Raw genomic sequence first — 22725 nt, forward strand, 5'->3', positions numbered from 1 at the left:
CCCCTCTCCGAGAAAATTATTCTGTGTAATCCGAGTATTTAACTCTTTCGTCTTCAATAATGGGGAATTTTCTAGCCAAATGCTTTTCAAAAAAAAAAAAAAAAAATTCCTGCCCTTTCCCCCTATTATATGATGACACTTTCTCTGTTTCTCACCCTGTGTTCACCTCCGGGCTTGAGGAGTCTGTCTCCTGTTTCTCTTCTGTCCCCTCAAGATGAAGAACTTTCACTGTTTATTGCTGAGTAAACGCTGAGTGACAGGTTTTCCTTTTCACCAAAGATATTGCCTTTTACTGCCAAGGAACTGAGAGTGTCAGTCGGAGAGAGAACCAGGCCTTTGGGCTCCCGGCATCATTCTGGGAAGCTGGTTTCTTTCTCTGTCTCAGAACTCAATTTATGAGAAAGATGAGTTCGGGTGCATGGGTGCATCATCTCCTGGGCGGCCTCTCTTACCCCTGAAGGAAAGACTAGCTGCTCTGATTGCAGATAAAACCGTGAAAGTTCCTTATCTCAGACTCGCCCTGTGGTAACCCATTGCTCTAAATGTGCTCCCTCCCCTCCCCCCTCCCCAGGGCGGTGCAGTTTGCACTGAGCTGCAGAGCGCCCGCCCCTGACCTGCTGCCCGCCACTCTAACAGCCTTTTCCTTTCTCTGTCTTTTGTGTTGTAGATTCCTAAAGATGGTTCCGGGAGCCAGAGCCTCGGGAGAGCCTTCCCAGGAGAAACCCTTCGGTCTGCTTGTCTCCACAGGCCTGGGTGCCCGCCAGCGCCTTGGGGCTCTGCTGGTGTGTGGCCCTCGGAACCTAAGCCTGAAGCGACATCCATCCCCACGTGCAGCGGCTTGCCTTTTTCTTTCTTTTCTTTTTACAGCATGTTCCTCCTAGCCTGGTTCCTCCCCTGGCCCAGCCTGGCTGCCTCTTGCGGGGAGGTCTGTCCCTGTCTTGGTCCCCGTCCAACTCGGGGCCACAGAAGGCGGCTTGACGCGTGGTCCCTCCTTCCCGGGCCTCGGCCCTCAGTCCATCTGGCGCATCCCGGCCCGTCCACAATTCACACTGTGCCTTTCATGAAAACTTTGCCACTGGTCTCCTGGGGAGACGAACTGCATCTGAACAAGGAGGGTCAGGCCTGCACCAGGTGGACTGGGCGCCCGAATGTCACTCATGTGTCCCTGTGTCCTTTACGTTAGAAAATACTCATCTTTTCCCAAGTCCATTGGGTATTCGGTGGTCCTTTCCTGACTGTGCGTCCTCACCTCATACGAAACAATTGGCCCTTGAAACGTTTCACAGCCTCAGAGTGTCCGTGGCGGGCACTGGGGCATGTACACGCACACTCACATACACACACGTACACACATTTTTGTTTGGGGCCCTGTCTTCAGTGGCCTGGAAAAGTCCACAGCAAAAGTCAAATTCCAGCTCTGGGGCCAGCCCTGCTGTCCTGCCTGTGCCCACCTTTCATGGGGTCAAGGAAGGCCCCAGCCCACCTTCTCCCCGTTGGCCGCCTGTTAATGAGAACTGCAGATCGTGAACGAGGGTCTCACCTCTGCATTAGCTCATTGCCAAGGGAAGACTCTCCCCTTTCCGTGAAGTCCGAGATCCGCATCTTAGGATTCTAGTGCTTTCATCACCAAAGACCCTGTGCTTCTTGTGGTACATCAAGTGATCCCGTGGCTACAGCTTCCACATTTCCCCACCTGCTCTCCAGGCCAAGTGGAATTAATCAAGTTTGTTTTTTGAGCTAAATTTCCTTCCTCTTATGGGTCTTTGAGGAAGACATGAGGTCATGTACCCTGTGGTCACTCATGCCTTAGGGCAGCATAGCTTCTCTACTTATTCGGTGCAGAAAAAGCCCAGAGAAATCATTGGCTGTGAGTTTCTGTGAGCGAGGATGCCGTCAGAAGCCCAAGGATGCCACCAGGCATCTTTCCTCTTTTGTTTGGCTTTTGGTAACCAGGAGGTCACCTTGAGCATCCTCATTGCTTCTCAACCCTTATGAAGCAAGACAAGGAAATCTTACAGGAGCCGAAGGGACAAGGACAGAAAGGACAGGTCCTGAGGGTTGGGCCTTTGTTCAGTGGTAGGAAAACGGTTCCTCTCGGCAAACCAGGGTTGACCACACACCAGCCTCTGAGAGTGGCTCAGGCAACCCTTGGTGACAAGAAACCAAGAGGGAGCAAATACCAAGGGCAAAAAGCAGGGGAAGAGGAAGTGGCTTCAGGTTTGAGCAAGTGTGAGTCACCCCCTCGCTCTTTCTTCCCCAGAGGGAGCCTCTGCAGCTGTGGGCATCTGGGGGCTGCTCCGTTAACACCCAAGGGGCGGCCCCACTGTCAAACACTCCTCAGTCTCATGAGAGGACTGTCTCGGCAGATGACGGCGAAGCCAGGATGCCAAAGGGCGAGAAGGGTCAGGGCCTCACCCGTGTCCCTGCAAACCAGCAGGTGCGTGGTTCCTGTGGACAGTCCCAGTGGCAGGGTGACCGGGTGTCTCCAGCAACTTCTGAATCTCACCAAGTCAAGCTGCCCACTCTTCACTCTACAAGGATGCTACACATTTTTTTAAAATCTGATTTTAGAGCCTTGGGAATGCATGTGCATTGCATCTTTCATATTAGGGGTCAGGATAGATTAATTTCTTACAACCTAGGGGAAAAGGCATAAAGTGCAGTAATTTGTTCTTTTAATGTCTGTTAAACCCAAAATAGAATATGCTGGTATCCTCTTGTATCCCCTGTGCCTTTTTTTTCCCTCTGTACCACCTGTGTCCAAAAGAGAATGGATAAATGAGTGCTTTTCAATGTTAACCTTGGTGTTTGCTTCTCTGACAGTCTGTGTGGCTATGGGGAAAGGGCAAAGCTGTACCAGCTGGGCTTAGTAAAGGAAGTAAGTTATTATAGGATAGTTGAGATATATCACTTACTCTGGGAATCCTACTGTGAAATCGTCTATATATTACTATAGAGCAGTTCACATAGAATAGAAACGTGGAATTTCCCATGTGCTTTTCTCAGCCTTCCCTCGTATCCACTGCCCGTCACTTCTCCACCAATGCTAGGATATTGCTGTGACGTAAGAATAACTCATTTTTAAAGAAGCTACCCTGAAAATAACTTAAAATGAAAGAGAGGAACCTGTCGTTTACCCAATTTTTCCTTTGCAGGATAGGAAAGAATAAAAAGGCATGGAAAGTTGTAATGGGATTGCCCTTTGGGTTTATATCACGATCTTCCTGAAGCTTTTGGGCGCCAGCAGCCTGTCTCTCCAGCAGTAGCGCAGAGGCCTCTTATGCCTTTTGGTAACATCTGTAATTACTGGGGAAAAGTTTACTGAACATGAAAAAGTTATGTTGATGCTAAGTATTTTTGCAGAAATGTCGATTTCATACTTCCTAATGGCTCTGCCTCCTGTGCTTATATCAAAAAAACTTTATGGAATTGCCCATTTGTCTCTGGAGATGGAATTAAACCAAATAAAGTGCTTCCACTGGAAGGCTTATATTGACCTTGTAACTATATGTTAATCCTCTAAATGTTAAATAAAAGTGTAACTTCTGGCACGGTATCGCGGGGCTGTTTGTTGCGCAAAGAGGAGAACCCTGGTCACAGAAGCAGTCAGAGTCCCCTGGGCTGGAGGCTGGGCTCCGATCTGCATGTCACTGATTTACTGGTGTCAACCCAACACCAGTCCAGGTGCCATCTGCTTGGGGAGGGGCCTGAGACCCAGGGAGCTCCAGATTCCAGCCCCGCCCACTGGGGGAAGCCGTCAGAGACCTCAGTGATGTTGGGGTCCCGTTGATTCAGCGCAGGGATTTGGGGAGGCTCCTTAGGTCCAGGCCATTTTATGCAAATTCAGCTGGCAGCTACTCTGGGGTTTCGGGGACCCTACTGTGGGGACCGAGGGGCCGGGAAATCGCAGCGGGTTTGCGCGTCATTGGCGGTCTGGTTTCTGTGACGCCGTGGACGGTGTGCAGCGTTTAAGGGTGAGGGCCTCGTGCCTGCGCCAAGCGGCTGCATGTGCAGCCGGAGGGAGGCCCTTTCCATACGCTGCGTTGAAAATCTCACCCCGGGCTTTGGGGAGAAGACTGGCTCGTGCCCACACCTCTTTGTTTCCTAAGGCTCTTTAGAGCCGACTTAGGAAGACAGTTGTTGAGGGAGTGAAATATTAAGTGAGCAGGGCGGCCTAATGCCAAGTGCCACTCGCTTGCTGAGGGGTGGGAGGTGAGGCCACCCGTACGAGGCCAGGCCTCGCTGCGGCCGCGGCCTCCTCCCACAGACGCGTGTGACTGGCCTTTCAAGCAAGAGCTTCGCCAAGTTCTCAGCCAAGTCTGCTGCCGCTGTTCCTGGGGAGGATGGTGTCCGGAGCCAAGGCCTCCAAACCATCAAGTCGGGGTTCTCAGCTAGAGACGGGATGGTCAAGGGAACTGGGTGGCTCCACGACTGTCCTACTGAGGCCCCCTTGTCCAGGTCAGCAAAAGGTCAATCTGGGAAGAATGCCTCCAGCATGTTCTTTCTGGGCTTTTATCATATTTGGGGACTAGTCTCTAACAGTCGGTAAGAGACAGAATGTCTCTCCCTCTGTCTCACGTAGAACCTTCTCCCCTGCAGGACCCCACCATCGTGAGGGGCTGGGAGCCGGGTCTGAATGGGGCGCGTGTCCCCACCTCCCTGGGCCTCAGTTTCCCCGGTAGTGGGGAAAACACTTGGTGGACGCCACCTCCACAGCCGTTCTTAGCTGTCAGCTGTGATTCCGAGCTCCCTCCCGGCTCCGTGATGGAGCCTGTGTTATTCTGATTCGGCGACAGAGTTCACGGCTGGCAGCTCTGTGACCTTACACTGCGCTCGCGGGTCTGAAACACTGAACCGCCTCCCAGCTTGGCCCGTCTTCACGCACCTACTTGGTTCAAGCGTTTGGGGAGGTGACGCCTCACCCCATCGCACACGGAAACCAGCGGCGGCAGCGCAGTATGTGCTGCGGGCAGTTAGTTGGTTTCCCGGTGTGCTCCCGAAGGCAGCCTCTGCAAGCGCAGAAACCCCTGACTCAGACCCGTCGGTCAGGCTCCTCCGGTGGGTCTGGGAATCTCAGCATCCGCCCTGCTCGGCCCCGCCTCTCCCCGCCTCTCCCCGCTCCCCACCTGCCGGCCACGCCCAGGCCACGCCCCCCCCGCCGCCGCGCAGAGGCGCTGGCGGCCCCTAGTGGGAGAGAAGCCGGCGGGCGAGGAGGGAAGGACGAGGGTCCCCAGCAGGGTGACCAGGTAGGAAATGGAAGTGGGCAGAGGCAGGGGGATTCGAGTATGCCGTCACTTTTTTAACTAAAGCAAAAGAGATCTCTGGAATTGTGCGATCCACGGGACAGCAAGAGATGGATGGTGCGGGGCTGAGTGAGGGCCCACCTGGCCTGGAGGGCGCCTCTCTTCCTCTTCCCTGGCCTCTGCCGGCCTTTTCTGAGAAGGGGAGGCATAAGCCTTGTTGCCAGCGCCCTCTGAGACCGGCGATTAACGCGCAAACGCTGCAAATGGCACCTCGCAGCCTCTTTGAGTGCCAGGGGCCGTTTCTCCGGAGCTGCGGGCATTAGGCCCTGACTTAAACGCTGTCTCTGTCCAGACGGTACAGTGAGTGCCATTTACTTAAATGACCTCCCATTAGCTGGAGACGTCGCTGGGCCACAGAAGGTACAGCATAAACTGAGAACGGGCCCCCAACGTGGCTCTGTCCTCAGAGCTAAGGGACCAAAAGCCGCTGGAGGAAACGGGGATTTCCTCATTTTCCTCTGTTGGTCCCCGGAAGCAGCAGGGGCGGGGAGGATTCCCCTGGGTGCTGCGGCGTTCTGCCCCGGGGACCTCGTGCCCCTCACGGGGTGCACATCCTCCCACACACCAGGCCAAGAGCCCTGCCCGCAGTTCGGGCTCTCCAAACAGCCCTCAGCTGGGCTGCTCGCTGGTGTCAGGTCCAAGCAACGCCTGGAGGCAGCATCCCAGCACGTCCCTAGGGCAGCCTTCCAGGACACACTTTGTCCAAAATGAGGACAGCTCTTTTTCACAGCTCTTCCCAAGGGCATCAATTTCTTCTGCACCCTGTGCCTTTGCTACGACCAACGGGGCCTCTCTCTGCTGTAGGTAAAGGTGTCGTAGGGAAGAGAGCCAGAGGGAGGTATGATTCCAAAACACCATTTGCTTCCCCAGAGGCTCTCTGGGGCTCAAACTCGGGTCGTGAAGGACTCGCAGGATAATTTACGTTTGCACATAATTCCAACTAGAACAAAGGTAGGAAGCTATACTTCTGGGGTGGCTGCACCTTGCAAATGTTTTTTGTTTTCTCCCCGCCACACCACGCAGCATGTGGGATCCTAGTTCCCCCACCAGGGATTGAACCCGTGCCCCCTGCCTTGGAAGCGTGGAGTCTTATCCACGGGACCACCAGGGAATGTACTTTCTGATGCAGCTTTGTCAGCAGAAGCACAGACAGGTGGAAAGGCCTGCAGACACAGGTGGCAGTTGGCCTACAAACTCCCCAGTCTGCCGGCTGGCTTGTGACTCTAAAAGGTGTCGCTGGAGCGAGGCCCGGGCCAGCCTGGAGGAGAAGCCCGACCACGGGATGGCACGTGGGAGAGAGGACACAGAGACAGCCTCCCCTGCCGCCCAGCACTGCCTGTCTCCGCTCGTCTGTGAATGGAGGTGAACAACCACACGCTCCTGTCCTGTCTTCACGTGCCAGCATCTCGGCCGAGCCACTGAAAAGCCTGGTATTTCAAGGGAAAGTATAGAGGAAACATCTTAAGGCCAACTGGTGCCTACCTCTCTCTCTCACTTTCCTGCAGCACATACAACAAATGAATGTCTCCAAACCTCCGGATCAAGCAACCCTCCAGACAAAACCTTCCCAATCCCATCTTCCATGTTTAACAGGAAAAGCCAGTAACAACATCCGTACCATGGAGTCCAGCATTCGAAGGCGAGCAAAGCTGAAATGATGCTCAGACACACACGTATGTGGTGAAACTATAAAGAAAAGTGAGGGCTGAAAGAGACGCAGGGAAGGAGCTTCCCCTGGGGTGGGCGGGGCGCCAGTGATCAGGAGGCCCCGAAGGGGCTTCGGTGGAACTGCTAGCAGTCCCACCTGGGGGCGGGTATCTGTCACCTGTTTTATCACTCTGTGTTGAACCTGTTTCTGCACATGCATGTCTGATGGGATTTCACAAGCGAATGTTTAAAGTCATACATAAAATCTCAAGTTCTCCTCTCCCCTCCAAACCCCCAAAGCATAAACAGAACCAACCAAAACCAGAGAGACTATAAACCACTATAGCATCACTAAATGTGAGAGATGCCAGCCACCAGCCCGATGCCAGCCACCAGCAACCACGATGCTGTGGCGGAGGTGCCAACACCAGCCGTCGGGGAGGAAAGGGAAAGGGTGCCCCCAGTGCAGCCCTCGTAGGGTCCAGGGAGGGGAACCCCTGCCCTGAGGCTGCTCTGAGCAGCCGGGAGGCACCAGGTCCATGGTGTGATGCCAGGAGGGGAGCGGCCTGCGGGCTGTGCTGGCCTCATCCCCCAAGCGCATCTGGCCCCCTTCTCTGGGGCCGGGGCTGGTTCCAGGAAAGGAAAGACACAGGCCGATGGGTGTTTAAAGCAGCTCGGCCTCCACTTCCTCCTGAAGCCTCTGGATGCGCTGGCTCTCGGGGAGCCATGCAAAGCCCCCGGGGTGTCTGGTCATTTGTCACGTTAATTTTTTTTTTTGGTCCATTTTATTTATTTGGCTTCTGAACAATGACGATCTGAAAGTTCCTCTGAGTTCATGATTTATCTGAGTCCTTTTTACAATTTATATTTTCTTAAGTAACTGAGACTAAACAAATGCCTTCATTTTAGAAATTTTAGTAACACTGTCATCTAGAAACAGGTAAAAATATTGCTCCTGCATTGACATTAGTTAGCACAGCCATCTTCAAGCAGTATTTTAAAACTTAATTCCTGTTCATAGGACAGTAAAAACGTTAGGCAAGAGACAATTTTTCAGTATCACTACTGCAATGTAATATGCATAAACCAGACGCTTTAAGCCATGAAACAAATGCAGACTTTCTTTTCCCTGGACTATAAACAGGATTCTAGGCTTACTCTATTCAGTAGTAAGAGTTTAAGTGATTTTTTTTCAAAGCCCTGAAAACATACTCTTTATCTTTATCGTCTGTAACATTGTTTTGTGTATCTAGTTTTCAGTACCAGAAGGCTGTAAACTTTGCATCAGCAAAATCTAACTCAGTAAAAGCTTTATAAGCATTTGAAATAGAGTGAAGTATTAATTCTTCTTGTCTGATATCACTGGGTTGTACTCTACATAGTTCCATGTAAGTTAAACAAGAAATCTGGCCCTTCTAAAAATGCTTACGTGTAAAGAGGAGGGTTAAATAAGAAATAAACATCAAGGTCTGCCGTGATTAAGCTACAGTCTAAAAAGGCACCAACAGATTACAATAGGGTGACACGATTTTCATTTTTAAGTTCAGTGAAAACTGCATATACTGTTTTTACTCTTAAACACAAGTGGTTTATACCGTATCAGGGCTGCTAGCCCCAGGACAGACATGAGCATAGAGAGGTCTTATCCAACTTCAGTATTATTTCTGTAGTCATGTGAATAAACTCCAACCACTGCTTGGGCAGCCTTAGGAGAAAGCAAGCCTAAGAGATGAAGACCTTTGCGCCCTGTAATTATGCTGCTACCTTATAAAGATGTGAGGTTCAACATCTGTTTCCCTAAAAGCAAAGCACTAAACAGTCTCCAGTACAGCAACCTAGCTGATAGTTGAGATGTGTTTAAAATGTACGCAGGACCTTTAAGGCTAGAACACGTCAAGTTTTTCTGAATTACGTATATTCAAATGATGGCGTTATAATTCAAGCTGAACGACAACAACAAAATCTTGATAAAACAGGAAATGGGAGAAATAAAAACTGGTTTCTGAACCACACGTGAACCATCTCACAGTAGAGTGAATCACCGGGAAACGCAGGCACGGAGTAGATAAGCTCCATGTGGAGAGAGCTGCACACAGGAATTCAAAGGAGTTACAGCACACACTCCTGTTTTGTTTTTTAAATATATAGGCTCAAAAAGCTGTTTTATCAGGTTTTTTTAATAGCACATCTTTTGGGGCTTCCCTGGTGGTGCAGTGGTTGGGAATCTGCCTGCCAATGCAGGGGACACGGGTTCGAGCCCTGGTCTGGGAAGATCCCACATGCCGTGGAGCAACTAAGCCCGTGAGCCACAACTACTGAGCCTGTGCGTCTGGAGCCTGTGCTCCGCAGCAAGAGAGGCCTCGACAGTGAAAGGCCCGCGCACCGCAATGAAGAGTGGCCCCCGCTTGCCGCAAGTGGAGAAAGCCCTCGCACAGAAACGAAGACCCAACACAGCCAAAAATACATAAATACATTTATAAAAAAAGAATCTGCCTGCCAGTGCAGGGGACACAGGTTCGAGCCCTGGTCCGGGAAGATCCCACATGCTGCGGAACAACCAAGCCCGTGTGCCACAACTACTGAGCCTGCGCTCTAGAGCCAGCAAGCCACAACTACTGAGCCCTCGCTCCTAGAGCCCGTGCTCCGCAACAAGAGAAGCCACTGCAATGAGAAGCCTGTGCACTGCAACGAAGAATAGCCCCCACTCGCCACAACTAGAGAAAGTCCGTGTGCAGCAACGAAGACACAATGCAGCCAAAGATAAATAAATAAATAAATTTATATATATAAAAAAAAGCACATCTTTTAAAAATAAATTCTCACTTTTCATTCCAGAAAATGTAAGAAGCAGTTTGTAAGAATTCATGCAAACATGTTTCTCTAAGTCCATGAACTGGTTTGCTAAGTTGCATTGTTTTATTCAAGTAAAAAGCCCTTCTGGAATAAGGGGTCTGTAAAGGAAGCCAATCACCTTCAACTCCAGGGCCTGCACACTTGCAAGGATCTCTATCACTCTGAAAGCCAAAAGGGAGCATGCTCATTTGAGCATTAGCAATATGGTTTCTATCTACATTTTTAAAAATCTAATGCACGTTAAGTTTTTCTGGCAGATTCTTTTTGTATGTTACAAAACGAAAAAGCAAAAGCTTAGAATAAGAATCCTTTTTTCTTCGAAAGGTCAAACATTAATCACCGTGGCTCCACCGCCCTCCCCCATGACCCTCCCCCATGGCAGCCAGCTTCCCTCTCCCTCCAGTAACAGAATTAACTGCGGCGGGTGCAGAGACGAGAGCACGGGCTGTGGGGAACGTTACATATTTATTATGACATTCTGAGCACAAACTAGACGGCGCAGACGTGGGGCGAGATTACAACCTGCACAGCGGAGTCTACGTCACAAACAGTGCAACATGCAACCGCCGGGCTCTGCAGGGGGGTCGCCGCTGGCGCTGGTGGCAGCAGCAACTTCCAAAGGACTGTGGCAAATGTCCAGAAATTCCAACAGTGGCTTGTTCTTTGATCTTATGCTGCCTCGGTGGAGAAGGAAACAGATCCGGGTGAAACGAGATCACAGAAGTGAGTGACACGTGAGAGCTTCAGGGGCTCCGCCAGAACCGCCTGCTGCAAGTTCCACTGACATCTGCTTCTATGGAGGCTGAGGGCCACGGGATCTGGGGGGTTTGGTCCCGGGACCCCTTTCCCACTCTCCATGCGCTTTGACCCTGACGGGCTGAGCACTGGCCACGGCCGTTTCGTCCAGGGGCTTCAGCGCCACCTCGCTGTGCTCGGAGGTCCCAGCCCCCCAGCAGTGGCCTCGCTCAGCACCCAGAAGGCGCACTTCCGGGACCCGCGCGTATGAGCCAGCCCAGGGGCCCCGTGCAGCTCGGTGCAGCTCGGTGTCGGGGAGAGATGTCAGCCCCCGGGGAAGCTGCAGCAGCAGCAGCGAACATAGCAACGCGAGGTATTTCTGTTTCATCACCTGGGTCCCCGGCAGGGGCAAATGACAGCTAATCCACAGGGCCAGCTCAGCAGCACCACTGCCTTCAGAAACGAGCCCCACTGACAGAGCCAACCCCGCCCTCGGGTCCCAATCGCAAACGTGTCGGGCGTCATCAGTCTGCATGAAAAACATCGAGAGCCGCCCAGCATTCAGGAGGCTTCCGTGACGACCGGGAGGTGCGGGGGCAGAGCAGGGCCTCGGGAGGACCTGGCCCAGGGACCAGCGGCAGCGCCCTCACTGCCAAGGGCTCGGCACCTGCTTGCGGCTCTGACCGTCGACCCATGACTCAGGCGCTGGACCAGCAGCCAGTGGGAAACGCCTGCGGAGCGGCAGCCGCTCCCCGATCCTCTGTGCCAAGGCCATGGCCCCTGACTGAGGGTCCAGGGACAAAAGCTGGGCCCGAGCTAGCGAGAGGGCAGGTTTGGGGACACAACGACAGCAGTGACACGAGGGCACTGCCGAGACAAAGACCCGAGTTAACGTCGCAGAGCCTTGGTCGTTTAACAAGCCTGAAGTGGATATATTTCCTAGTCGCAGCATTACTCACTGTGAACCAAAACAACTTTTCTGCCTCTTAACACATCTGGGTTTCCAGAGCAGCCGGCCTCTCTTCCGGGTACAGACGCCCCCTCCGCAGGGAGGAGGGCAAAGGCGGGGCCTGTGGGGACACCCGGGTCATCAGCCGGCGGGGGCCTCACGAAGGTCCTTCCAAGCAGCCTCAGGGCGCTCTTCCAACACGTGAGGGACATGAGAGGATCTCTGCGGAGGGAGGAGAGGACTTACAGACTGGCCCACTGAGTCACACGGCCCGGGTCTCGGCTTCGATTTTCTGCTCCCCGTGCAAGCTGTCCGGGTCCTGGAGCTGGGCCACACTCTGGCGGAGGGCGATCTCGGGGCCGCCGCCATACAGGTTATTCAGGTACACCCAGGTCTCCTCTGAGATCTGCCCGTAGTCAGCTCCTGCAGGGCCCGAGAGGCTACCGGTCAGGCTGGGCTCGCCCTCGCCCCCTCGCTGAAGCCACCGTCTTGGCAGTGGGGGGTTTGGGAGGGCCAGGCCCCAATGGGGACGGAGGGCAACCATGGGCTTCCGTGCACAGCTAGCTGTAAATGGGAATCTTGGGATTTTCCAGGGGAATGTCCATTCTCTGAGGACCCGAGAGGGCACTACGATGGCTGCAGCCCCTCATTTCCCAGGGCGTGGGGTTCACGCAAAAGGGCAGGCAGGTGAGGTGGCGGAGTGGCGAGAGGGCGTGGGTAGGGGCAGAGGGGCCGTGGGAACCACACAGAGGCCAGGCACCTTGGCCCATCCGCTCGAGTCTTGGACCTGGACACGGACAGATGTCACAGCCCGACTCAGACAGGTGGCAAGGGGGCGCCTGGTGAGACCTGCAAGCCAGGAGGGGCAGAGGGGAGCCGGGCTGGGGCTGGCGAGACTCTCACCCTGCTTCAGCTGGATGTGGCCGCTTCCTTTGACCTGTGCGATCCTGCTGTTGTCAATGGGCCCGGGGGGCTCTGGAACAGACGGGGCTCAGGCTCAGTGCCTCTGGTCCTCCGCAGCAACGGGAAGAAAGCCCGGTCCCCTCCTCCACCACAGCCTTCCACCCCTCAGCAGATACGAGCCATCCTCAGAGTACGCCACCGACACTGCGATCCCAGAGAGGCTGTCCCGGGCCCAGGGGTCAGCGTGAAGCTCTTACGGGCCGAGGTGCTTAGGGCACCAAATGCTCATCTCCACGAGTCTGTGAGAGCCAGAAGGGACTGTGGCATCCCTGGACCCAGCAGAGGGGGTTCTGAGGACTCGCCCCCTAGTTTCAGCCCTTAGCATGGAGTGGGGGGGCGGGGGGGAGGGTAGACGTCCGGTGCCGGGTGGACATTGTCCTAATCTGATGGCATCTATGTTTGGTGAGCACCCTCCCATGCACCCCACCAGCTCAGCCCTCAACAACTGGGTGAGGTGAGGCAGCGACGTGACCGCCCAGCTCAGCGCTGGCAGGAGGCAGAGCCAGGGCCCAAGGTGGGGCTGCGACTCTGGAGCCGGGTTCTGGACCGACGCAGCCGCTAGGGAGGCCCCTCCCCCTTCCCGCGTCCTGGTGCTTATGGTGCAAAGGGCAGATGTCCAGGGCGCGGAAGCTCCTGGCTCTGCTGACCCCGCCAGGCTCCGAAGCCTGGCCTGGGAGCCGAGTGTGGGACTCGGGGGCCGTGAGGGTGGCCGCGTGCAGGCCGCGGCTCGGGCTCAGCTGTTCCCTGCCGGGGGCCGTGAGGGACTCTGGGAGCGGCCCTCTGCTGGGGCCTGTTTCCACCTCTGTAAATCGAGCGATCAGAGGACATGGCGTCCAAGTCCTCTCCTAAGAGTCTGAAGCCATCTGTCAACTAAAATCTATTATTTAGGCCAACAGAGTCCCCAAGGGAAAGGGCCTGGCAGGAGGGAAGAGCAGCCACCCCCGGGCACCTGCAGACAGAGGGTAAGGGAGGGAAGGGGCAGAGCCAGATGGCTTCTGTCCTGCTGCAGTGAGAAGGCCTGGCCAGGGTGAGGATGGCGATCCCGGCACTCGGTGGGGAGGGGCGGGGCAGGGGGGCCGCCCAGGATCTGTGCCTGCCCGGCAGGTTTTTGGTGTTACCCCTTCAGGCACGCGCCCTCTGGGCAGGCGCCCTCCGCCTCCTGGGACGCTCCCAGCAGGTGAGCAGCCCCAGGCCCCTCCTGGTGTGGGGCGTGGCGGGCACGTGCCATCTGACTCACTCACCGTTGTCCTTGCCCTTGACGAAGGCCTCCCACTCCCGGAACCACTGCATGCTGATGCAGTAGATGACACTGGGCGACTCCTCGGCCTGGAACGCCTTGTTCAGCTGGGTGGGGCGGGGCCGAGGGGAAGGTCGGCGTGAATATCCAACACCCCACTGGTCAGTCCCCACCCCGGACTCTTACCAAACACTAGATACGCAGAGAAAGTTTCGAACGCCCAGACAAGTTCAAAGAAAAGGAACATCTCCCACGATCCCACCACTCAGATGACTGCTGCTAGCATTTGGGTGAATCTCTTGTTAATAACTTTTCAAAAAGCCGCTTGAGATCAGACGGTGGATGCTGTTCCCCCACCACTTAATAGAACGTGTCCCCTGCTCACTCCTCACCGGCCTGATGTCTCACATATAATGACCACAAAGCAGGGTATCTAACAGCCCAACCCTGGACTGTTGAACGATGGAGGGTCCCCGAGTCCCCCTGCTTTGAGCAGCACGAGGGGCCTCAGTCCTCACACACCCCCGTGTCCCCTGTAGAAGTCCCCTTCCTTAAAATGGGATCATGCTGGGTCCTACCTTGCGACTTGCTTTTTTCACTTAATGCACCTTTCCGTGTCAGTTTGTAGAGCCCAGTGGTTCCCAAAGGGGGGCGGGGGGGGACTCTGCCTCCAGGGGGCACCCGCCCGTGTCTGGAGGTACTTTTTGTTGTCACGGGCATCGAGTGGGTAGAGGTCAGGGATGCTGCTAAACACCTACAACCCGCACAATAAAGAACCGTGCGGCCCCTAACGGCGGGACTTGTTCCTTTACCAGCTGCTTGGCAGCCTCCCGGCAGAGGGACCTGAACTCGCTATACCCACCCCTCTTCCGCCGGTGAAAATCTTCAATGTCAGGCCAGGCCTCTGGCCACCCTGGTCTCCCACAGAACAGGTCTTCCAAACAGAGCCTGACTGCACTCAGCTCCCCCGGCTCAGGGGCCCGGCTCTCCCGCGCCCCACCCCCTTCCCCAGGCACCTTGATGAAGGTGTCGATCTCAATCCGCCTGCGCTTGGCCAGCGCCTCGATCTCCACCTGGCAGATGGAGCACACGTACAGATGGTTCACGGCAGGGCCGCCCCCAAACCTGCACCAGGGCGGGAGGTGCAGAGAGACAGGGAGTCATGAACCCTGAGGGGAGGCCCCATGGGGAAGGCAGCAGAGAACCTGCTGGAGAGCGAGGCTTCCTGATGCCGCCCTGGCCCAGCCACTGGGCCCCTGGGCACCCTGTGCGTGGCCTGTTTACTTGTCTCATCTTCCCCACTCGACTGGCACGGCTACCTGCGCACCCGGGAGCCCACAGCACCCAGGAGAGCGCCCGCCGCAGGGCAGGCGCCTCACAAATACGTGCCTAATGGCCGAAGGACAGCTGAATGCTTTCACTTCCTCTCCTGGCCACTGGGCAGGAGCCATGGCGGCCAAAGCCCGCCTGGCCTGACTCTAAGGACGGCATCAAAGGGTGGCTGCACATCCTTCTGCGGGGGGGCGGGATCCCCCCACAGGACCTGGGGATGCCACTCCCTGTGGGGTTCTGACCCACCCACCAACCGCAGGGCACGGGCCGTGCCTGAGCTGTGAGTGGGTGAAGCAAAGCCAGTCCAGCGCGTCTCCCCGGCCTCTCCTTCCCCGCCCGTCTGACCACCCCCTCGGCCGTGGCACAGCCGGCCTCCCGGATCCAGAGTGACCCGAGCCCGGCCAGGGGCTCTCCCCTCAACGACAGAGTCACACACTCGAGGTCTTGACGGACTTGAACCTGGAAGGCCCCAGGCAGCACACGCCCCCGGCCCCCTGAGCCAGGCACGGGGCTGGGGAGACACCGGCCCGGCTGCCCGGCGGCCAGCAGCCCCACGACTGTCTGCGAGAGGGCCAATACCACGCTTTGGCTTGACCAGTTTTCCGTGCCCTGTGACTGGGAGGGTCCGGCTGGATGCCCCCAAAGGCGGGCATCTTTTTCGATACAGACAAGGCTGCCAGGGGTGCCCCACAACTGCTTGCGTGCTGCCCTGCTGCCTGAGTGAGCGCGGCGTGGGGTCACGGAGGCATGCCCGCGCCGGCCCCCGCTCCCGCCCAGCTGAGTGCCCGGCCTGCACGGCAGAGGCCGGCCGCGGCCACCGGTACCTGTTGTAGAGGTGCTCCCAGACGTTCTGGGGCAGGATCACCACCAGGTCGTCGATGTAGTGGTATTTGTTGGGCGGGATGCCTGCGGAGGAAGGCACAGGATGGAGAGCGGGGCTCGGCCCACCCGCCCCGAGGCCCACCCGCCCCGCGGCCCATCGCAGAGAAGGCGACCTCACCTCCGTGGGAGCAGAGGAAGGTATGGTTGGTGATGGGCCCCGGCTCAGCGAAGGTGTTGAACTTGTTGAGCCATTCCCGGGACACGTAGAACCGCAGCAGGCTGGGCTCCCGCATGGCGGCCAGGGACACCACCTGCTGCCGCTCCCGCACGGCCTCCTCGCTGCTCTTCCTGGGGTGGCGGCGGGGTGGGGGCAGATCAGGAGCCGCAGCCACGCCCCATGCAGGAAAGCCCCGCCTCCCGGACCCCGCAGCATCTCTCCACCGCCCCTGCCGGAGTTGCGACCGCCATCACCTCCCACCGGGACCACCGGAGAAAACCCAACTCGACTACTTGGGTTTCCAGCTTTCCCACCAGCAGCCAGCGGGCTCTTTCTTAAAAACCCAAATCCTCACTCCTCCCTGGCCTAAAGCCCTCGCAGGCGCCACCACCCCGACATGCACCGGCTGAAGTCCTGGGGCGCAGGCGCGGTCCCTCAGCCCCCCACGCGCTGCCCGGGCCCCACCTGTAGAAGAGCACGTAGGCCTCGGCGTTCTGCACCACTGTCTCGTGAACCTCGGTGACGTACTGGTCGTCGAACTCATACCACTGCCCGTTGATCACGTTCTGGCAGTAGGCGATGTAGTGGCCACCTGCGGCGGGAGAGGCAGGGGTGACAAACGCCCTAGGGCCGCGGTGGGGCCGGGGTGGGGCCAGGTGGCTGGACTCACTGCCTGCCGTGCCGTGGTGGCAGATGACCGAGAGGAGGTCATAGGTGGTGATCTGGGACGTGCACTCCTTGGCGAGGAAGGGGCGCAGGTCAAGTCCCTCCAGGGGGAAGGAGACGTGGCTGCTGATTTTGAACGAGTACATCACCTCGTGTCGAAAGCGCTTCAGGTGAATGCACAGGATCTGGGGGAGAAGGAGGGGAGGCGCCAGTCACCCCGGGGCTGGCCAGGGCCCTGGGACCACTGGCAACCCGACGGGGGCCTCGGAGCGGGGCTCTGGGGCACCCACTAGTCCGCTGTTTGACCCACTCAGGCCCCGTCACCCAGGGGAAAACAAGAAACGTAGTGGCTAGAGCCTTCCAGAGACCCAGGCGAACTGATGGCCCTGCCCTTGACTCCGAATACACTTAAGAACCATGCTTGGGAGCCGGGCCAGGCCAGCTTTCAGGGATAAAGGCAGATGTGACAGCAGAGCTGAGCTGCACTAACAGGACTGGCGGTCAGGATGGGCTGTCCCCGAGCACTGGGCTGGTCTGCACAGGAAGCTGTCACTGGCCCATCGAGTTGACCACCCGAAGAACTCTGGCCACCAGTTCTGTGGGCGCCGACTTGTAGGAGGCTTCTTCACCAAGGCTCCCCAGACCTGCTCAGCCCGGCCTGGCGCCCGCGTCGGGCCACGCTCCTCTCGTTGGCTCCCCAGACCTGCTCAGCCCGGCCTGGCACCCGCGTCAGGCCATGCTCCTCTCGCTGCAGCCACAAGCCTAGGCCAAGCCCGCTTCTGCTTTGGGGTTTTGCCCACCTGTCCTTTCCCCACTCTCCTTCCTCCAGGCCGACCCCCGCCTATGTCCTCAGGCCCCACTCAGATGCCACTTCCTCGGAAAGGCCTTCCCAACAGCCCCGCCTATGCCTTACGCCAGACGGTGCCCTCGGCACCCCACACCTGCCTCCCGCCCGCACGAGACGTGCTGAGGGATGAAGGAGCCGGGCTCCAAGCTACACACCGAGCAACGAGCCTCCCCAGCGGCCACACCCTCCCAGGGGGTCGCCCAGCCAGAGCAGCAGTCTCCACGGGCCCCCTGAGTCCGGGAGGGGGTCGGCCTCTACCCTGCACGGCACCGCTCGGGGTGGAGAAGGCCCGGCAGGCAGAGGTGGCGGGAGGCTGCCCACTCACCTCTGGCAACCGCAGGACCTTACAGTACTTCACGCCGTTGCGCAGCCTGGGAGCAGAGAGTGGGGGACGTGAGCGTCCCAGGGAGGGGGCCGGCAGGCTGGGGAGCACCCCTCCCACCCAGCTCACTCTGTGAGGTCAAGCTATCTGGGGGAGCCCGGGGGAAGGACGTGGAACACAGATGGACCACAGATGGAAACAGGAAGTCGGGGAGAAGCCTCTAGAACGCACACACTTACTTTTTACACCGTTCACAGCTATACATGTTGTCACCTAGGGCAGTAAAATACAGAGACAAAGGTTAGCAGGGATGGAAAATGGGGGAGGACGGCACATAATGACTTAGGCTTTAGAAGCAAAACCACAACATGCGGACTACAAGAGACTCACTTTAGCTGCAAGGACACACAGAGGCTGAAAGTGGAGGGATGGAAGAATATATTCCATGCAGTGGCGACCGAAAGAGAGCAGGAGTGGCTGTGCTCACATCAGATAAAGTACACTGTCAGCCAAGATCAGTTACAAGAGACAAAGAGGGTCCCCTACAGTGATAAAGGGATCAGTTCATCAAGAGGATGCAACCATTGTGAATATACAGGCAGCCCACTGGAGCACCTGAATAATTAAAGCGCAACTGAAGGGAGAAATGAACAGCAATACAGTAATAGTGGGAAACTTCAATAGTCCACCCTCAATACTGGATAGATCATCCAGACAGCAAATTAACAAAGGAACAGCAGACCTGAATAACACCGTGGCCCCAATGAACCTAACAGACATGAACAGAACATTCCTTCCAACAGCACCAAAATACACGTTCTTCAGAAGTGCACACACACATTCTCCAGAACAGATGGTATGTTGGCCCACCAAGCAAGCCTTAACAAATTTAAGAAGACTGAAATCATATCTCATATCTTTTCCAAACACAGTGGTATGAAACTAGAAACCAATAACATGAGGAAACCTAAAAAATTCACAAATATGTGGAAATTAAACAACACATTCCTGAACAACTGTTGGGTCAAAGAAGGAATCAAAAGGAAATCAAAGTATCCTGAGACAAAACTGAAAATACAACACACTAGCACCTATGGGATACAGCAAAAGCAGTTCTAAGAGGGAATTTTATAGCAATAAATGCCTACATCTAGAAAAAAGAAAGCTCTCAAACAATCTGATTTTACACCTCGAGGAATCAGAAGAAGAGCAAACTAAATCCAAAGTTAACAGAAGGAAGGAGATAATAAAGATTAGAGCAGAAATAAAACAGAGACTAGAAAGACCACAGGAAAAAAAATCAATGAAACTAAGAGTTGTTTTTTTGGAAAGAGAAAAAAAATTAACAAATCTTTAGCTAGATTAACCAAGAAAAAAAGAGGACTCAAACAAAATTATAAGTGAAAGAAGAGACATACAACAGACACTACAGAAGTATAAAGGATCAAAGGAGACTCCCATGACCAATATACACCAACACAACAAATTGGATAACCTAGAAGAAACGGATACTTAGAAACATACAACCTACCCAGACTGAATTATGAAGAAATGGAAAATCTGAAAACACCAATGACTAAGGAGATTGAAGCAGTAATAAAAAAACCTCCTAACAAAGAGAAGCCCAGGACCAGATGGTTTCACCAGTGAATTCTCCCAAACATTTAAAGAAGAATTAACAATTCTTCTCAAACTCTTCCAAAAAATTGAAGAGGAAGGAGGACTCCCAAACTCATTTTATACTGATGGCAAAGCCAGATAAGGACACTACAAGAAAAGGAAGCTACAGGCCAATATCCCTGATGAATACAGACGGGAAAATTCTCAACAAATACTAGCAAACTGGGCTTCCCTGGTGGCGCAGTGGTTGAGAGTCTGCCTGCCGATGCAGTGGACGCGGGTTCGTGCCCCGGTCCAGGAAGATCCCACATGCCGTGGAGCGGCTGGGCCCGTGAGCCATGGCCGCTGAGCCTGCGCGTCCGGAGCCTGTGCTCCGCAGCGGGAGAGTCCCGCGTACCGCAAAAAAAAAAAAAATACTAGCAAACTGACTTCAACAGCATATTAAAAGGATCATACACCATGATCAAGTGGAATTTATCTCTGGGTTGTAAGGATGGTTTATCATACGCAAATCAATGAACATGATACACTACATTAATAGAATGAAGGATAAAAATCATATGATCCTCTCAATAGATACAGAAAAAGCATCTGACAAATTTCAATTACCCTTTCATGATAAAAGGTCTCAACAAATTGGGTGCAGAAGGAATGCACTCAACATCATCAAGGCCATATATGATGAACCCATAGCTAATATCATACTCAACAGTGAAAAGATAAAAGCTTTTCCTCTAAAATCAGGAACGAGGCAAAGATGCCCAATCTCACCACTTCCACTGAACACAGTACTGGAAGTCAGAGGAAGGCAAGAAAAAGAAGTAAAAGGCATCCAAACAGGAAGAGGAAGTAAAACTGTCTCTGTTTGTAGATGACACGATCTTTTACATAAAAAACCTTAAGACGCCACAAAAACTGTTAGGACTGACAAACTAATTTGGTAAAGTTGCAGGACACAAAACCAACATACAAAAATCAGCTGCATTTCTCTACACTAATGATAAAATGTCTGAATGAGAAATAAACAATCCCATTTACAAAAGCATCAGGAACAATAAAACATATAGGGGTAAACTTAGCCAAGGAGGTGAAAGATTTGCACACTGAAAACCACGAGACGCTGGTGGATGTGAGATAGTAGAAAATATACATAGTGGGCTCTCCCCGAGGTTCCTGGCACAGAGCTCTTAAACTCCTTGCAATTTCCCAAGGGATAAGAGCACTGGGAGCATCTTTTGTTCTAATATTTGGTCTTTGGCCAGGGTTTCTAATACAGAGCTCCTAAATCCCTCACAATTTCCTGAGTGATGGCAGGGTCTTTTGTTCTGACGAGGTGACTCTGGGTGGGCTTCTGGATTGGGGCTGGCCACCTGGAACACCAAGCCATAACTGGAAGTTTGGAATTTTCAGCACCACCTGGCATTCTTCAGAGAGGGGAGAGGGGCTAGAGATGGAGCTAATAATTGATCATACCTACATGAAGAAGCCTCCATTAAATACCAACAGTATGGGCTCTGGAAAGCTTCTGGGCTGGTGAACATGGGGAAGTTGGGGAGAGGGTCATGCCCAGAGCAAATGAAAGCTCCAGGCCCCTTCCCACATGCCTTGCCCGATGCGCCCCTTCCATCTGGCTCTTCCTGAGTTATATCCTTTTATCGTAAACCAGTCACCTAGTAACAAAATGTTTCTCTGAGTTCTGCGAGCCGAGCCGCTCTAGCTGCTCTAATTGAAGCCAAGGAGGGGGCCGCTGGAACCTCCCGTCTATAGCCAGCCAGTCAGAAGCCCAGGTGACAACCTGCACTGGCGTCTGAAGTTGGGGAGGGGGAGGTCTTGTAGGACTGAGTCCTTAACCTGTGGGATCTGATGCTATCTCCAGGTAGATAGTGTCGTAATCAAGTGAAACTGTAGGATTCCTGGCTGGTGTTGCATAATTGCTTGGCATGGGAAAACCACCAGACACCTGATGTCCAAAGTGCTGTGTGGTAGTAGTGTGAGAGTAGAGGAGAGACACACAGGAGGAAGACTGAGTTGTTCCCACACAATGACACAAATAAAGAGATAGCCTGTGGTCATGGAGCAGAAGAAATATTGTTAAAATGTCCATCTTACCCAAAGTCATCTATAGATTCAAAGCAATCCAATGATGTTTTCATAGATATAGAAAAAAAAATCCTGAAATTCATATGTAACTACAGAAGATCCCAAATAACCAAAACAATCTTGAGAAAGAAGAACAAAGCTGGAGGCATCACATTTCCTGATTTCAAACTCTCCTACAAAACTACAGTTATCAGAAGAGTATGGTACTGGGACTTCCCTGGTGGTCCAGTGGTTAAGACTCTGCCCTCCCACTGCAGGGGACACAGGTTTGATTCCTGGTCGGGGAAATAAGATCCTGCATGCGGTGTGACCAAATTAAAAACAAAACAAAACAGTATGGTACTGGCATAAAAACAGACACATAGAACAATGAACAGAATTGAGAGACCAGAGATAAACCCATGCATATATGGTCCACTAATATTTGGCAAGGGAGCCAAGAATCCTCAATAGGGAAAAGATAATCTTTTCAATAAACAGTGTTGGGAAAACTGGATGTTCACATGCAAAAGAATGAAATTTTACCCCTATCTCACATCACTCACAAATATCGACTTGAAATCAGTTAAAGACTTAAATGTAAGACCTGACACCATAACACTTAGAAGAAAACATAGGGAAAAACTCCTTGACATTGGTCTTGGCAATGATTCTTTGGATATGACACCAAAAGCACAAGCAACAAAAGCAAAATTAAACAAGTGGGACTACATCAAACTAAAAAGCTTCTGCACAGCAAAAGAAACAATCAACAAAATGAGGAGGCAACCTACAGCATGGTAGGAAATAGTTTAGAAACCATATATCAGATTAGGGGTTAACATCTAAAATATATAAAGAATTCATACAAGCCAATAGCAAAACACAAATAGTACAATTTAAAAATGGGCCGAGAATCTAAATAGGTATTTCTCCAAAGAAGATGTACAGATGGCCAACAGGTACATGAAAAGATGCTCAACATCGCTAATCATCAGGGAAATGCAAATCAAAACCACAGTGAGACACCACCTCACACCTGTCAGAATAGCTATTGTCAAAAAGAAAGAGATTTTTAAAAAATTATTTATTTGTTTGTTTGTTTATTTTTGGCTGTGCCACGTGGCTTGTGG

General features: G+C 53.7%; 2 protein-coding genes across 2 annotated transcripts in view; one reads left to right on the forward strand and one right to left on the reverse strand.

Annotated features, from left to right (window-relative positions):
• The window catches only part of FNBP1 (formin binding protein 1), a 141038-nt gene extending 137634 nt beyond the window's left edge, over positions 1 to 3404 (forward strand). Inside the window, exon 16 of the mRNA XM_082843488.1 lies at positions 668 to 3404. Coding sequence (XP_082699614.1) covers positions 668 to 675 — 8 coding nt within the window. The 3' untranslated portion in view covers positions 676 to 3404. The remainder of the gene's footprint in view (positions 1 to 667) is intronic.
• Positions 3405 to 10373: 6969 nt separating this feature from the next.
• Positions 10374 to 22725, reverse strand: part of USP20 (ubiquitin specific peptidase 20) — a gene marked incomplete at its 5' end in the record, with an annotated part of 31365 nt that continues 19013 nt past the window's right edge. The window contains 11 exons of the mRNA XM_082843495.1: positions 10374 to 11608; positions 11734 to 11910; positions 12391 to 12462; positions 13692 to 13794; positions 14704 to 14812; positions 15844 to 15925; positions 16020 to 16189; positions 16524 to 16650; positions 16729 to 16909; positions 17897 to 17942; positions 18133 to 18166. Coding sequence (XP_082699621.1) covers positions 11750 to 11910; positions 12391 to 12462; positions 13692 to 13794; positions 14704 to 14812; positions 15844 to 15925; positions 16020 to 16189; positions 16524 to 16650; positions 16729 to 16909; positions 17897 to 17942; positions 18133 to 18166 — 1085 coding nt within the window. The 3' untranslated portion in view covers positions 10374 to 11608; positions 11734 to 11749. The remainder of the gene's footprint in view (positions 11609 to 11733; positions 11911 to 12390; positions 12463 to 13691; positions 13795 to 14703; positions 14813 to 15843; positions 15926 to 16019; positions 16190 to 16523; positions 16651 to 16728; positions 16910 to 17896; positions 17943 to 18132; positions 18167 to 22725) is intronic.

The sequence above is a fragment of the Leucopleurus acutus genome (assembly GCF_964270905.1).
Source record: "Leucopleurus acutus genome assembly, chromosome: 7".
Classification (NCBI taxonomy): Eukaryota; Metazoa; Chordata; class Mammalia; order Artiodactyla; family Delphinidae; genus Leucopleurus; species Leucopleurus acutus.